At 44.6% G+C, this 16435-nt stretch overlaps 1 protein-coding gene across 6 annotated transcripts in view; it reads left to right on the forward strand.

The window, feature by feature from the left end:
- EEF1D (eukaryotic translation elongation factor 1 delta) overlaps positions 1-16435 on the forward strand; it is a 36730-nt gene that overhangs the window by 17474 nt on the left and 2821 nt on the right. For 4 of the 6 annotated variants that reach the window (XM_056522938.1, XM_056522939.1, XM_056522933.1 and 1 more), the window contains 7 exons: positions 2441-2570; positions 6492-6563; positions 9194-9265; positions 11267-11357; positions 12785-12891; positions 14315-14542; positions 15489-15683. In XM_056522938.1, the coding sequence (XP_056378913.1) occupies positions 2441-2570; positions 6492-6563; positions 9194-9265; positions 11267-11357; positions 12785-12891; positions 14315-14542; positions 15489-15683 (895 nt within the window). The remainder of the gene's footprint in view (positions 1-2440; positions 2571-6491; positions 6564-9193; positions 9266-11266; positions 11358-12784; positions 12892-14314; positions 14543-15488; positions 15684-16435) is intronic. The other 2 variants (XM_056522936.1, XM_056522937.1) reach the window with 2 other exon arrangements.

Below are 16435 nucleotides of genomic sequence, written 5' to 3' on the forward strand. Positions count from 1 at the left end.
CATGTGACTGCAGGTAGAGCGAGTTTTCTGACAGACGCCATATTTACTGTTCAGCATCGGCCCTATAAATGTATGGCGGAGTGATGCCGCAGACATGAGCGCTCAGCCCCTGTTCTTATGGCCGGTATCAGAGATGATGCGGATCTTTTATTCCCTTAGGCGCCATGGTTTAGTGACACTTCCACCAAAGTTATCTATGTATAGGGGGGCTGCCTTTGTCCACAGCAGTGTTTCCCAACCAGTGTGCCTCCAGCTGTAGCCTATGGCTGTCCGGGAATGCTGGGAGTCGTAGTTTTGCAACAGCTGGAGTCACACTGGTTCGAAAACACTGGTATATGTAGTATACTTAGTATTGTATAGGATGTGTACAGAGATGGCGGTGTATATGGTATAAATAGGATGTGTACATAGATGGTGGTGTATATGGTATAAATAGGATGTGTACATAGATGGCTGTATATATGGTATAAATAGGATGTGTACATAGATGGCTGTATATATGGTATAAATAGGATGTGTACATAGATGGCTGTATATATGGTATAAATAGGATTTGTACTGAGATGGCGGTGTATATGGTATAAATAGGATGTGTACATAGATGGCGTGTATATGGTGTAAAAAGGATGTGTACATGGCTATATATATATATAGTATAAATAGGATGTGTACATAGATGGTGGTGTATATGGTATAAATAGGATGTGTACATAGATGGCTGTATATATGGTATAAATAGGATTTGTACTGAGATGGCGGTGTAAATAGGATGTATACTGAGATGGCGGTGTAAATAGGATGTGTACAGAGATGGCGGTGTATATGGTGTAAATAGGATGTGTACAGAGATGGCAGTGTATATGGTGTAAATAGGATGTGTACAGAGATGGCGGTGTAAATAGGATGTGTACATAGATGGCGGTGTATATGGTATAAATAGGATGTGTACATAGATGGCGGTGTATATGGTGTAAAAAGGATGTGTACATGGCTATATATATATATATATATATATATATATATATATATATATATATATATGGTATAAATAGGATGTGTACATAGACGGCGGTGTATATGGTATAAATAGGATGTGTACAGAGATGGCTGTGTATATGGTATAAATAGGATGTGTACAGAGATGGCGGTGTATATGGTATAAATAGGAGGTGTACAGATATGGCTGTGTATATGGTATAAATAGGAGGTGTACAGCGATGGCTGTGTATATGGTATAAATAGGAGGTGTACAGAGATGGCTGTGTATATGGTATAAATAGGATGTGTAGAGATGGCGGTGTATATGGTATAAATAGGATGTGTACAGAGATGGCGGTGTATATGGTATAAATAGGATGTGTACAGACATGGCGGTGTATATGGTATAAATAGGATGTGTACAGACATGGCGGTGTAAATAGGATGTGTACAGAGATGGCGGTGTTTAGGGTATAAATAGGATGTGTACAGAGATGGCGGTGTAAATAGGATGTGTACAGAGATGGCAGTGTAAATAGCTTGTGTACAGAGATGGCGTGTATATGGTGTAAAAAGGATGTGTACATGGCTATATATATATATATATGGTATAAATAGGATGTGTACATAGACGGCGGTGTATATGGTATAAATAGGATGTGTAGAGATGGCGGTGTATATGGTATAAATAGGATGTGTACATAGATGGTGGTGTATATGGTATAAATAGGATGTGTAGAGATGGCGGTGTATATGGTATAAATAGGATGTGTACAGAGTTGGCGATGTGTACAGAGATGGCGGTGTAAATAGGATGTGTACAGAGATGGCGGTGTAAATAGGATGTGTACAGAGATGGCGGTGTAAATAGGATGTGTACAGAGATGGCGGTGTATAGGGTATAAATAGGATGTGTACAGAGATGGCGGTGTATAGGGTATAAATAGGATGTGTACAGAGATGGCGGTGTATAGGGTATAAATAGGATGTGTACAGAGATGGCGGTGTATAGGGTATAAATAGGATGTGTACAGAGATGGCGGTGTATAGGGTATAAATAGGATGTGTACAGAGATGGCGGTGTATAGGGTATAAATAGGATGTGTACAGAGATGGCGGTGTATAGGGTATAAATAGGATGTGTACAGAGATGGCGGTGTATAGGGTATAAATAGGATGTGTACAGAGATGGCGGTGTATAGGGTATAAATAGGAGGTGTACAGAGATGGTGGTGTATAGGGTATAAATAGGATGTGTACATCTCACTGTATATTAGGTGTACGTAGACATCTAGTGTACATCACCTTGTATAGGACTTGTATAGACTCCATTGCTCCTGGGTGACACTTACTGCGGTTCTCATGCAGGGTTGTCGTTAATCCTCAGTGATGCCATTAAAGCCGCCTCTGTGGGTTACATGATGCAGTCGTTCACTTACACATGTGGTTGTGTGTTTTGCAGAGACATGGCCACCTCATTCTTGAGCACAGATAATATCTGGTTTGATAAGTACAAGTACGACGACGCCGAGAAGCAGTATTATGAGAATCTGAGCCAGGAATCTGCACCGAACTCACACAACGGAACGCAGGTGAGCACTGAGCGGGGAGGAAGGGTATATAACACAACCAATGTGCAAGAACTAACTGTTTCCCAACCCAGGTGCCTCCAGCTGTTGCAAAACTACAACTCTCAGCATGCCCGGACAGCCAACGGCTGTCCGGGCATGCTGGGAGTTGTAGTTTTGCAACAGCTGGAGGCTCCCTGGTTGGGAAACGCTGAACTAAACATGCATGCCTATAGGAATTAATGAGGTAGATACAACCCTGTCTCACCCGTATACAAAAAGATGAGGCCGGCAATGCTTTCTGCTGTGGATCTTTGGCTTAACATTGCTTAAAAAAACAAAACTTGCAGGATATGTTGCAGGAACCCCCATGGATAGATATAGCTGGGGGGGAAGCACACAATTAGGTGCTTCGCTCCATCTTGTTGCATGAGAGAAGCCCATAGGTGTATAGTGGAACTTTTCTCATGCAGGGAGTGAAGCTCGCAGCAGTGTGCTTCCCCTGCCCCCCCAGCCATATCTACAGATCGGTGGGGGTCTGAACAGTCAGACCCCGACCGGTCAAAACTGTGCATCCTTATGATGTACGAAGGGATCTTCTGGTCTGGCCGAAGGCTTCATAATCCTCAGTGTTTAAAGGGGTTATCCAGGAAAAAACATTTTTTATAAATCAACTGGCTCCAGAAAGTGAAACAGATTTGTAAATTACTTCTATTAAAAAATCTTAATCCTTTCAGTACTTATGAGCTTCTGAAGTTAAGGTTGTTCTTTTCTGTCTAAATCCTCTCTGATGACACGTGTCTGGGGAAACGCCCAGTTTAGAAACAAATCCCCATAGCAAACCTCTTCTAAACTGGGCGTTTCCCGAGACAGGGGTCATCGGAGAGCACTTAGACAGAAAAGAACAACCTTAACTTCAGAAGCTCATAAGTACTGAAAGGATTAAGATTTTTTAATAGACGTAATTTACAAATCTGTTAAACTTTCTGGAGCCAGTTGACATATATAAAGTTTTTTTTTCCTGGATAAACCCTTTAAGATCTCTGCTTGCTGTCAGTGCCTCTGGAACACAGGGAGGAGACAAGGTCAGACAACCCCCCCTCCTATTCTAGATTTGCTAGCAGTCTATGACCGTGTTGACCAGGTGAAATTTCCGTGTGGAATTTCCGTACTGCCCATAGACTTGAATGGGATTCCGCTGTCCCATTCACACATTTCCACATTCCACAAAATTTTTAAGTTTTTTCTAACTTTTCTGACCATTGATGTCAATGGGGTTTTGAATTTCAGTGGAATTTTGTGTTTTGAGAGTATAGAATTCCACTGAAATTCTGACAAAATTCTAAAATTCTGTTCAGCAAACTTTGCAGAAGGGAAATTGTGTGGAATTGTGGAAATTCCACCGTCTGAACATGGCCTATTAGTGGAGAGTCGTCTTAGCTTGCATTCTACACTGATACATTGTAACAAACCACCCAGCACTGAGGGGAGCGCCAAGTTGGGACAGACTTTCAGCCTTTAAATGTCAGCAAGCAGAGGTCTTGAAAAGATTGCTGAATTTAAAGGGGCACTCCCATGGAAAACTTTTTTTTATTTATTTTTAAATCAACTGGTGCCAGAAAGTTAAAAATATTTGTAAATTACTTCTATTAAAAAAAATCTTAATCCTTCCAGTACTTTTTAGGGGCTGTATACTACAGAGGAAATGCTTTTCTTCTTGGATTTCTCTTCGGTCACGACTGTAGTGCTCTCTGCTTTCCATTTTAGGAACCATAGCAAACATGGTGCTCTGGACAGTTCCTAAAATGGTTAGCAGAGAGCACTGTGCTCGTGACAGAAGAGAAATCCAAAAAGATAAACATTTCCTCTGTAGTATACAGCCCCTAAAAAGTACTGGAAGGATTAAGATTTTTTTTATAGAAGTAATTTACAAATATTTTTAACTTTCTGGCACCAGTTGATTTAAAAAAAATAAATAAAAAATAATAATAATTTTCCACGGGAGTACCCCTTTAAACTATTCCTATTGCAAAGATTTTGACACTGGATGAGCCCTTTAATGGGGTTATCCCAAAATGAAAGCTTATCCCCCAAGTCACTTAATAAGTATCTGAGACCACAGAGACCTTCACCATTCATAAGAGCAGGGGTACCTTGTCCCTCTAGAGCAGTGTTTCCCAACCAGTGTGCCTCCAGCTGTGGCCAAACTACAACTCCCAGCTTGCCTGGACAGCTTTTGGCTGTCCGGGCATGCTGGCAGTTGTAGTTTGGCCACAGCTGGAGGCACACTGGTTGGGAAACACTGCTCTAGTGAATGGAGCAGCACCGTACATGCTCCCATAACAAATGAAGCAGTACATTCCCATAGCAATTAAAGGGGTACTCCGGTGAAAACCTTTTTTTTTTTTTTAATCAACTGGTGCCAGAAAGTTAAACAGATTTGTAAATTACTTCTATTAAATCTTAATCCTTCCAGTACTTAATAGCTGCTGAATACTACAGTGGAAATTATTTTCCGTTTGAAACACAGAACGGTCTGCTGACATCATGAGCACAGTGCTCTCTGCTGACATCTCTGTCCATTTTAGGAACTGTCCAGAGTAAAAGGAAATCCCCATAGCAAACATTTGCTGTTCTGAACAGTTCATAAAATGGACAGAGATGTCAGCAGAGAGCTCTGTGTTTCAAAAATAGAAAAATTTCCGCTGTAGTATTCAGCAGCTAATAAGTACTGGAAGGATTAAGATTTTTTAATAGAAGTAATTTACAAATCTGTTTAAAGGGGTAGGAAAAAACTTTTTTATATATATCAACTGGCTCCAGAAAGTTAAACATATTTGTAAATTACTTCTATTAAAAAATCTTAATCCTTTCAGTACTTATGAGCTTCTGAAGTTAAGGTTGTTCTTTTCTGTCTAAATCCTCTCTGACACCTGTCTCGGGAAATGCCCAGTTTAGAAGAGGTTTGCTATGGGGATTTGCTTCTAAACTGGGCGTTTCCCGAGACAGGTGTCATCAGAGAGGATTTAGACAGAAAAGAACAACCTTAACTTCAGAAGCTCATAAGTACTGAAAGGATTAAGATTTTTTTGATGGAAGTAATTTACAAATCTGTAACTTTGTGCAGCCAGTTGATATATAAAAAAAAAATTTTTTTCTGGAATACCCCTTTAACTTTCTGGCACCAGTTGATTTAAAAAAAAAAAAAATTCACCGGAGTACCCCTTTAAATGAAGCCAAGCAAGATCACCGCCACTCCATTTACTCAAGGGGCATTGGACCCCTGTTCTTGTGGTTGGACCCTCACTTTCGGATACAGTCTTTTGATGTGGGATACGTTTTGATGTTGGGGTAGCCTCTTTTGGCTTCCTGTGCACTGTAGATGCTACGTTGACCCCTGTACCCATTACCCCAATGTTCCCTATAGATGGTCATAGTGTTATTTATGGTGCTCGTACTGACTGTTCTGTGGCTTTCTCCCTCGCTCGGACCGGTCTGACGTCTGCTTTTCTTGCCTTTGGCTGTGTATGTAGCTCTGGTGGTGGTCTTTACCTTGTACCAATCCTAAAGCCTTGGTCTGGGCTCTTCACTCCTCTATAGTTTTGGCTCCAGAAGCCTTTGTGTAGGTCAGGGCTGCGCTGTGGATCCTAAGCATAAGGTCAGACTTCATGACGCATCCGATTTGTCTTCCTGCCGTCACTTATCCTAATGTGTCTGACTCTGTGGCGAGTCGCCCTGTGTCGCCCTATACCCAGATCCTCAGTGCAGCTCTGACTCGGCGCAGTATAGGACTCCTGACCGGCCGCCATTCCTGTTACCCTGAGATTGTTACCTCTCTTACCCCCCAATCGGCTAGATCTTCCCTCAGGCTTTTCAGTGATTCCTGCTCTTTCCCTCGTGGTAACATGTAAAATGTGTGTGTGGTTCTTTGTGCACGGCTTACAGGATGACGGAGCAAGCACAATCCTCAGGGACATTGCCAGAGCCAGGGAGAATATCCAGAAATCGCTGGCCGGAGTGAGTACCAGCAGGCGGTGCTGCCGTCCCGTAACCCAGAGCCGGCTGCGCTGCTGTTCTCTAACCTCCTTCTGTTTGTCCTAATACCCGTTTGTGCCTCCTGGAGAGCTGCCATTAATCCCTCATAATTAACACGTGTGTGATTCACCCCTAGGATGTGCAGAGTGTGAGGAATATCATGTCTTACTAATGTCTGAAGGAGAATTACAGGCAAAACTAAAGGGGACACAAGGCAGCTGCTGCTTGTGCATCGGACGTCTTACCGCTTTCCATGTGCCAATTTACTGGTAGGTCGGGCTCACACAGCAAAATCGAAGGCCCCAATTCTGGCTGGAGATCCCAAAGGCGGCCAGTGCCGACAGAAGAGTCTCTAGCACCGTGCAGACTGCATTATCACCCCCATAGCAACGCATTTCTGGACAGATCCTTTAAAAAAATGCATTTCCCTCTATGGGGAAGGCATTGCAGTCCGCAAGGTACTAGTGTCGACCACTGTCGCCGCTCTTTGCTTCTCCGTACAGAACTGAGGCCAGAGATTCCCTTGACCTTAGAGGGCACAGTGTGACACGGCCTACCGAATTGGCATATTGATGATGATGCTCCAGGACCTCGTACTGTGGCCTCTGGTGTACTTCAGCCCATTCTCCTTTTTAATTAATTTTTTCCTGGAATTTTCCTTTTTGATACATTTTCCTTAATGGGGTACTCAGTTGTTGAATATCTTATCCCCTATAGACAAGGTAGGGGAAAAATATCTGATTGTGGGGGGTCCGGCTGCTCTATGGGAAAGCTGGACATACCTTAACACGGTCTCCGGCTCTCCCGTAAAGATACATGAGGCGCGTGTTGGCCACTACTCCATGCATTGGTCAATCCGTGCAGAGGGAGCTGGAGTGCGGCTCAGGAGATCACGGGGGTTCCCAGCTGTCGGACCCCGTGCAAACAGACACTTGTCCGCTATCATGTAGGAAGGGAATAAGATGTTCTGCAACAGAGCACCCCTTTAAAATCCATGTTAGTGACTACAGCTGTTCTAGACCTGCCCAAAAGGGTCGGAAAAAGCTCTACTTTGTGATCAGCTTATTGTCACAGGACCCTGTCCAAAGTGACCCCCAAGCATCTGTGACGAAACCTACCTTAAAAGGGTACTCCACTGCTCAGCGTTTGGAACAAACTGTTCCGAATGCTGGCGTCGGGAGCTTGTGACGTCATTGCCCGCCTCCTCATGACGTCACTCCCCGCCTCCTCAATGCAAATCTATGGGAGGGGGCGTGACGGCTCACGCCCCCTTCCTTAGACTTGCATTGAGGAGACGAGGCGTGACGTCATGAGGGGGTGGGGCTATGACATCACTAGCTTACAGCGCTGGCTCCAGCGTTCAGAACAGTCTGTTCCAAACGCTGAGCAGCGGAGTACCCCTTTCAAGCGGTACTCCGCTGCCCCAACGTTCGGAACATTTTGTTCCGAACGCTTGGAGCGGGGGTCGTGACGCCACACCCTGCCCCCTCGATGCAAGTCTATGGGAGGGGGCGTGGCAGCCGCCACGCCCCCTCCCATAGAATTGCATTGAGGGGGCATGGCGCCGCACCACAAGGGGCGTGGCCGTGATGTCACGACCCCCCGAAGCCCACACCCAGCGTTCTAAACAGACGCCGGTTGTTGCACAGAGAACATGGGGGTCCCAGTTGTAGGACCCCTGCGATCAGACATCTTATCCCATATCCTTTGAATAGGGGGTAAGATGTCTAGGGGCGGAGTACCTTTTTAAAGTGTACCGGTCTCTCCGAAAAAAATAAAAAAAATTAACGTCCTAGAAGCATGTGAAAAGTTGTGATCAATGGAGTCTAGAGTGTTTAAAGCTCCACCAATGAGGAGAATGGGCCGGGAGAAGAACACCCGGCCACAGGCACTTCTCCCGGCTCTGTCACATGATCGAGACGCTACATAGACTTACATTGGGAATGTGTCTCGATCGTGTGAGCGCAGACTTCTCTCGGCTCCCTCTCCTGATCGGTGAAGGTCTGAACACTCAGACTCCCATCAATCAAAACTTTTTACATGTCTCTAGAACAGTGTTTCCTAACCGGAGAGGCCTCCAGCTGTTGCAAAACTACAACTCCCAGCATGTCTTGGCAGCCAAAGGCTTTGTACCAGAGCCCCGTAGTTTCACCCTAGGACCTTTTATTGGGCTTCTGGCCAGGCCTTGAATTAAGTTAAACAGCTGAATCTCAAGCAGTGTTTCCCAACCAGCGTTCCTCCAGCTGTTGCAAAACTACAAATCCCAGCATGCTCGGACAGCCGAAGGCTGTCCGAGCATGCTGGGAGTTGTAGTTTTGCAACAGCTGGATTCGCCCTGGTTGGGCAAGATTGCTTGACATGTTGAAAGTTTTTCCAAATGATGTTGCCCACTTAAGTGTCAGTCCCATTGATCAGCAGACGGATGGTTACTGATCTATACAGAGTGCTGCCGGTCCCGCTTCCTCAGATGTCCCGCTTCCTGTGCACGATGTCCTCCATTACTCTTCCTTACTCTGCATGGCTCCTCCTGTCTCTCCCCCCACCCCACTTGCCTGCCTCCCTGGTGTCCTGTTTCCAGTCATTAAACGATTCCACATTTCTCCCCTTTCTAGCTGAGGACAGTCCTGAATAGTCCTAAGGAAGGCCAGGCTCCCCCTCCCCCGAGCCACTCAGGGTCCTGTACTGTAAGTCTATCACCGATCACTCCTGAGACAAAGGCGGTCGCTTCCAGCACTCGCAGCTTAGGCTCTGAACTTTGGTGTACAGAGTATATGGTATATACTCCCCGTTTCCTCCAGAGCTGCGTTCACACTTCAGCTCACATGGCATTAGCTGCACAAAATAAGGCTATGTTCACACAGTGGAATTTCTCAGAAATATTCCACATGGACAGTCCACTGCAGCAGAGTCCCATTCATTTCCATTGGATTCCGCTGCACTGTTGCACACCGTGGAATTTCCATGAAATCCTGATTCCGGTGTCCGCAAAAAGAAAAGACTTGTCTATTCTTTTTGCGGATTGAATTGGTGTCTGACACGGCGCATTTCTAAACAGTCCTAGTGCCCGCCAGATCGGGCAAACGTGCGGAACGTCCACATGGATAATTCCGCACATTTTTTACACATTGTGAACATGACCTTAGGGGACGTTCACATGGGTGGATTTTCTGCAGCCCATATGCCACTTTTTATTTTCTGCTGCTTTATTTTTGTACAGCGTGTACACTGTGGGAATTGTAGTGTACCGACACGGGCAAGGATTGTGGACGCAGCTCTAGTAGTGACCGGAGTATATGTATATATATATATATATATATATATATTTTTTATTACAGTAAAATAAGTAAAGCAGAGTTGCTCGGCATTATATTGTGGTGTGAACATAGACATGCCAGGTCTGCAATAAAATCCTAAAGTGTAGAAAAAAACAAAGACCGGAGCACGCCCTTAGTGCATTACCCAGATGTGGTGGGAGAAATGGTAATAAGAAGCTGCGCTTAGCACAATTGCGCTCAGAGCACATCTAAATCGGCATATTACCATCTGGCCGATTTCTTGTACTACCACCTCTCATATAGTAAATCTGATCAGTACAAATAGCCCGACACATCCCCCCTCTCTTCCAGTTAATCAATTCAATTAAAAAGATCACCATGACATGTAGGTCAGCAGCCCTGGGTCCGACCCTAGATTTCTTCTGGAGCCTCGACACTATGAAATGGTTAATTGGATGGAAAAAAATTACTTAATCCAGAAATGCTTTCTAAAGATGGTGCTTCTCCATCTTTAGAACGCATTTATATATAAAATAAATAAAATTACAAGCGGCAGCACTTCCAACGCGTTTCGAGTTGCTACTGAATTTTCCCAAGTACCTGCTTTGGCTTATTCCAGCATTTCCCAACCAGGGTGCCTCCAGCAGTTGCAAAACTACAATGCCCAGCATGCCTCTTGTCATAAGCATTTGGCATATTCCAGCATTTCCCAACTAGGGGGTGGCCTCCAGCTGTTGCAAAACAGCTTCCAGCATGCATATTGTCGCAAGCGTTTGATGTATTCCAGCATTTCCCAACCAGGGTGCCTCCAGCTGTTGCAAAACGACAACTCCCAGGATGCCCGGACAGCCTTCGGCTGTCCGGGCATCCTGGGAGTTGTCGTTTTGCATCTGGTTGGGAAACACTGTATCAAAGGCTGTACAACCCGAAACGTGTTGGAAGTGCGACCACCTTTAATTTTATGTTTTCTTTTTATATTTTGAAAAAACATGAGTCTAAAGTTGAGGAAGCGCCAGAATTAAATAGTCCTTTTTTTCTGTCCAATTCACCATACTAGAGATAATCTTATAGGACAGGAGACCTATTACACCGTACAGTCCAATTGGTAGGGTGACCCGTTCTGCATGCTCCTCCGCTCTAGGCTGCTGGGTATCTGCTATTTCGTGGCCTTTTGCTGCATTATAATGTTAATCTGCTTCCTCTACATAGTTTTCTACATTTCCCAAATCATCCTGTATCGGCAGTGGGGGGGGGGGGGGTTGTTAGTGGTTGGGTAGATTTCCACCCCTTCCCTACTGCTGGTCTTTATATCCCACAATCCCACAATATTTATTTTCCATAAAATTGGGTTTTTTATTTTTGCATTTGTTGTTTTTGCTTTTAATCTTCCTTTTTGATTAATTTTTCCAGAGCACGGCCGCTGCCCCCACCAACGGAGAAAACAGCGAGCTCCTGTCACGGGTCGCCAGTCTAGAACATGAGAACCAGAACCTGCAGAAAGGTACCAGCTCTTACTCCTAAAAGATTGCATGTGATCCTTGTTGTCGTTAGCTTTTACGTAGTCTACACTGATACATTGTAACAAGTCAGCCAGCTCTATGCAGATTGCATGTGATCCTTACTGTGGTTAGTGAACTATTGTCTACACTGATACATTGTAACAAGTCAGCCAGCTCTATGCAGATTGCATGTGATCCTTATTGTGGTTAGTGAACTATTGTCTACACTGATACATTGTAACAAGTCAGCCAGCTCTATGCAGATTGCATGTGATCCTTATTGTGGTTAGTGAACGATTGTCTACACTGATGCATTGTAACAAGTCAGCCAGCTCTATGCAGATTGCATGTGATCCTTATTGTGGTTAGTGAACTATTGTCTACACTGATACATTGTAACAAGTCAGCCAGCTCTATGCAGATTGCATGTGATCCTTATTGTGGTTAGTGAACGATTGTCTACACTGATACATTGTAACAAGTCAGCCAGCTCTATGCAGATTGCATGTGATCCTTATTGTGGTTAGTGAACGATTGTCTACACTGATACATTGTAACAAGTCAGCCAGCTCTATGCAGATTGCATGTGATACTTTAGTTCTGCTCACTGTAGGCACAAGTATCGCATATAAGGTGGTGGAGGCTCCACGATACATAGGGCCATCATATACCGGCACTTGCTGGATAGCCGCAGACTGCATCAAATCAGTGTTTTCCAACAAGTGTGCCTCCAGCTGTTGCAAAACTACAACTCCCAGCATGCCTCTTGCTACAAGTGTTTGGGCTTATTCCAGCTGTTCCCAACCAGGGTGCCTCCATCTGTTGCAAAACAACTCCCAGCATGCCCGGACAGCCGAAGTCTTGCGGCAAGAATCATGCTGGGAGTTGTAGTGTTGCAACAGCTGGAGGCACCCTGGTTGGAAGATGCTGGAATACACCAAATTCTTGCGGCAAGAGGCATGCTGGAGTTTTGGTTTTGCAGCAGCTGGAGGCACACTGGTTGGGAAACACTATTAGATCCTGAGGGTGACCACATTAGTATATGGCTGTGATTTCTGAAAAACAGCAAAGAGTGAACAAGGCCTAACACAATGGCGGATGATTTGCTCTCCTTAAAGGAGTAGTGCAGTGAAAAATAATTTCTCCTCTATCCAAAGGAAAGGGGATAAGTGACAGATCGCGGGGGGTCTGACCGCTTCTGCCACTCCATGTGGGGGTCGGCACGCCCCCTTGCAGCAGACTGTCGAGGCCCCATTTAGGAGATCGCGGGGGGTCCCAGCAGACGGATCCCCTGCGATCTATAACTTATCCCCTATCCTTTGCACCATTCTCATTCATTAGCTTGCAAGTCATATGACCATATAAAGACCGGCACTTGTGCTATGTCTCGTCTCTCACACATTCATTCTCTTGTGTTCCTCCCTTTTAGTGGTGAAGGACCTTCATTCGGCCATCTCCAAACTGGAAAGTCGGATCAGTACACTGGAGAAGTCTACCTCACAAGCCTCAGACCCCCAGCCTCCAGCCGTCTGCAAGGTAACTGGTTATAGATGTGGGGGGGGATCAGTAAACTCGAGTCTTCCATGTATTATGTTTACATCCATAAGGTATGTTCACACGGCAGAATTCTGCGTAATTTACTGTCTCTTGATTCCCATGGGATTCTGCAGTCCCATTCGGAACAGCTGAATTTCTGAGGCAGACATTCCACCGCGGAAACTCTGATTTTGCAATTTGCTAAAAATGTCAGACCAGTCTTCTATTTTGCGTAATCCCATTGAAATCAATGGGGCTTGGATTTTAGTAGAATTGTGTTCATCTTAGCTGAACAAAAGATCTGCGGAATTGCAGAAATTTTGCTGTATGCAGTTCGCTATGGGTTTGTGCACACTGTTCTTTGTCCTGGTTTTATAAGCTGTCCATAGCTGATCACTGTGGTCCCATTTTATGGGGGATGTTTGTGCTTTGAGTTGTAGCCCCTGCCCAGTGTTTCTCAACCCTTTGCCTCTCCAGTTTTTGCAAAACTACAACTCCCACCATGTCCTGACAGCTGCTAACTGAGGGTCTAAACCAGTGTTGTACCAACATCTGTTGCAAAACTACAACTCCCAGCATGCACAGACTATGCTAGAACTACCTTCCCTTAAGGTGGAGGTTTCCAAACTGTGGCCCTCCAGGCCTCCAGCGTTGGCTGTCCGGGCCTGCTGGGAGTTGTAGTTTTGCAACAGCTGGAGGCACACTGGCTACAACAATTTTCCTTAAACCAGTGCTTTACAAACAGTGTGCATCCAGCTGTTGCAGAACTACAACTCTCAGCATGCCCATCACAACAACCAGAGGCGCTTCACAAACCAGATGCGGTCTAGCTTCCAGCTCTACCTTGTAGACCGGCGTTTCTTAACCAGGGTGCCTCCAGCTGTTGCAAAACTACAACGCCCAGCATGCCCAGACAGCCGAAGGCTGTCCGGGCATACTGGGCGTTGCAGTTTTGCAACAGCTGGAGGCACGCTGTTCAGGGAAACACTTCTTGAGATTCTGCTGTTTGAATTTGTCCTAGGCCTGGCTGGAAGGTCCTAGGGTGAAGCTATGAGGCTCTTGTACAAAGGGAGAGATTTATCATAACCTATGCAGAGGAAAAGTTGCCCATGTCAACCAATCAGATCGCTTCTTTAATCTTTCACAGGCCTTCCTAAAAATGAAAGAAGCAATCTGATTGGTTGCTAGGGGCAACTGGGCAGCTTTTTCTCTGGACAGGTTTTGATAAATCTGCCCCAAAGTCTTTGGCTGTCTGAGCATTCTGTGAGTCTTGCAACAGCTGGAGGGACACTGTTTAGGAAAACACTGTTTTAGGGAACATTGCCCTAGCCAATCAGTGATATCCTATTTACTATTGGGGGGCAGGGGGTCCAAAAAAATGCAGCAGATCTTCAGTCCACCAAATTCTTCTCTTCTCATTCAGCTTCCTGCCCCTACACCAGCGCTCTCCCGCCCTCCAGCAGCCGCCCCTCAGCCGAAGGCAGAAGAGGACGACGATGACGACGACGATATCGATCTGTTCGGCAGCGACGAGGAGGAAGATTCAGAAGCCGCCAGGATCCGAGAGGAGAGATTGGCTCAGTATGCTGAGAAGAAATCCAAGAAGCCCGGACTGATCGCAAAGTCTTCTATCTTGTTGGATGTGAAACCGGTAAGTGTCCATACTGTGTGTAGTGTTACTGTATGGCCACACGATCAGACAAGAGGGTAATATAGTGGTCAGTATGAGACAGAAGACACCTGGTGCACTAGTGGTTCATAGAAGAATGGAATAAGGTTATCCTTCATATAAGCTATAGATAAGCATAAGGCTATCCTTCATATAAAATAGTGATAGGCATAAGGCTATCCTTCATATAAGCTATAGATAGGTATAAGGCTATCCTTCATATAAGATAGGGATAGGTATAAGGCTATCCTTCATATAAGATAGATATAAGGCTATCCTTCATATAAGATAGGGATAGGTATAAGGCTATCCTTCATATAAGATGGTGATAGGCATAAGGCTATCCTTCATATAAGCTATAGATAGGTATAAGGCTATCCTTCATATAAGATAGGGATAGGTATAAGGCTATCCTTCATATAAGATAGATAGATATAAGGCTATCCTTCATATAAGATAGGGATAGGTATAAGGCTATCCTTCATATAAGATGGTGATAGGCATAAGGCTATCCTTCATATAAGCTATAGATAGGTATAAGGCTATCCTTCATATAAGATAGGTATAAGGCTATCCTTCATATAAGATAGGGATAGGTATAAGGCTATCCTTTGTATAAGATGGTGATAGACATAAGGCTATTCATAAAAGATGAGCATAAGGCTTAAGGTTATCCTTCATGTAAGATAGGTATAAGGCTATCCTTTTGTATAAGATGGGCATAAAGGCTATCCTTCATATAAGACCCATTTAGCCCATCTAGTCTTCCCAATATACTGAACAGTCCCTGGTCATATCTTATATGAAGATATCCTTATACCCATCTGCCGACACCTATGTTATTTTTGTCTATACACCATCCTTTATGCTCTGTTCTCCCTTCCTCACTGGCGTCTTCCGTATAAACCAACCACATTCTCCTCCATAGTGGGACGATGAGACCGACATGGCGAAGCTGGAAGAGTGTGTGCGCACGGTGCAGATGGACGGCCTGCTGTGGGGATCCTCCAAGCTGGTGCCCGTAGGTTACGGCATTAAGAAGCTGCAGATCCAGTGCGTGGTGGAGGATGACAAGGTCGGCACGGACATGTTGGAGGAGGAGATCACAAAGTTTGAGGACTATGTAAGTGTCACCTGACTCCAGGATACAACCTTATTGCACCATGAATTATATACCATGAGACCCTCCTGCTATTGAGAATTTGGCTCCAAGCATTAGCATTACTGCTGCACCTAGATGTTACCTGATAAGTGTTATCTAGATGAGCACTAGGGCTGCACAATATATCTTATCACGAGATGTTACCTGATAAGTGTTCTCTAGATGAGCACTAGGGCTGCACGATATATCGTATCACGAGATGTTACCTGATAAGTGTTATCTAGATGAGCACTAGGGCTGCACGATATATCGTATCACGAGATGTTACCTGATAAGTGTTATCTAGATGAGCACTAGGGCTGCACAATATATATCTTATCACGAGATGTTACCTGATAAGTGTTATCTAGATGAGCACTAGGGCTGCACAATATATCTTATCACGAGATGTTACCTGATAAGTGTTCTCTAGATGAGCACTAGGGCTGCACGATATATCGTATCACGAGATGTTACCTGATAAGTGTTATCTAGATGAGCACTAGGGCTGCACAATATATATCTTATCACGAGATGTTACCTGATAAGTGTTATCTAGATGAGCACTAGGGCTGCACGATATATCTTAACACTTATCAGGTAACATCTTGTGATAAGATATATTGTGCAGCCCTAGTGCTCATCTAGATAACACTTATCAGGTAACATCTCGTGATAAGATATATTGTGCAGCCCTAGTGCTCATCTAGATAACACTTATATCGTATCACGAG

Source organism: Hyla sarda, chromosome 5 (genome assembly GCF_029499605.1).
Source record: "Hyla sarda isolate aHylSar1 chromosome 5, aHylSar1.hap1, whole genome shotgun sequence".
NCBI lineage: Eukaryota > Metazoa > Chordata > Amphibia > Anura > Hylidae > Hyla > Hyla sarda.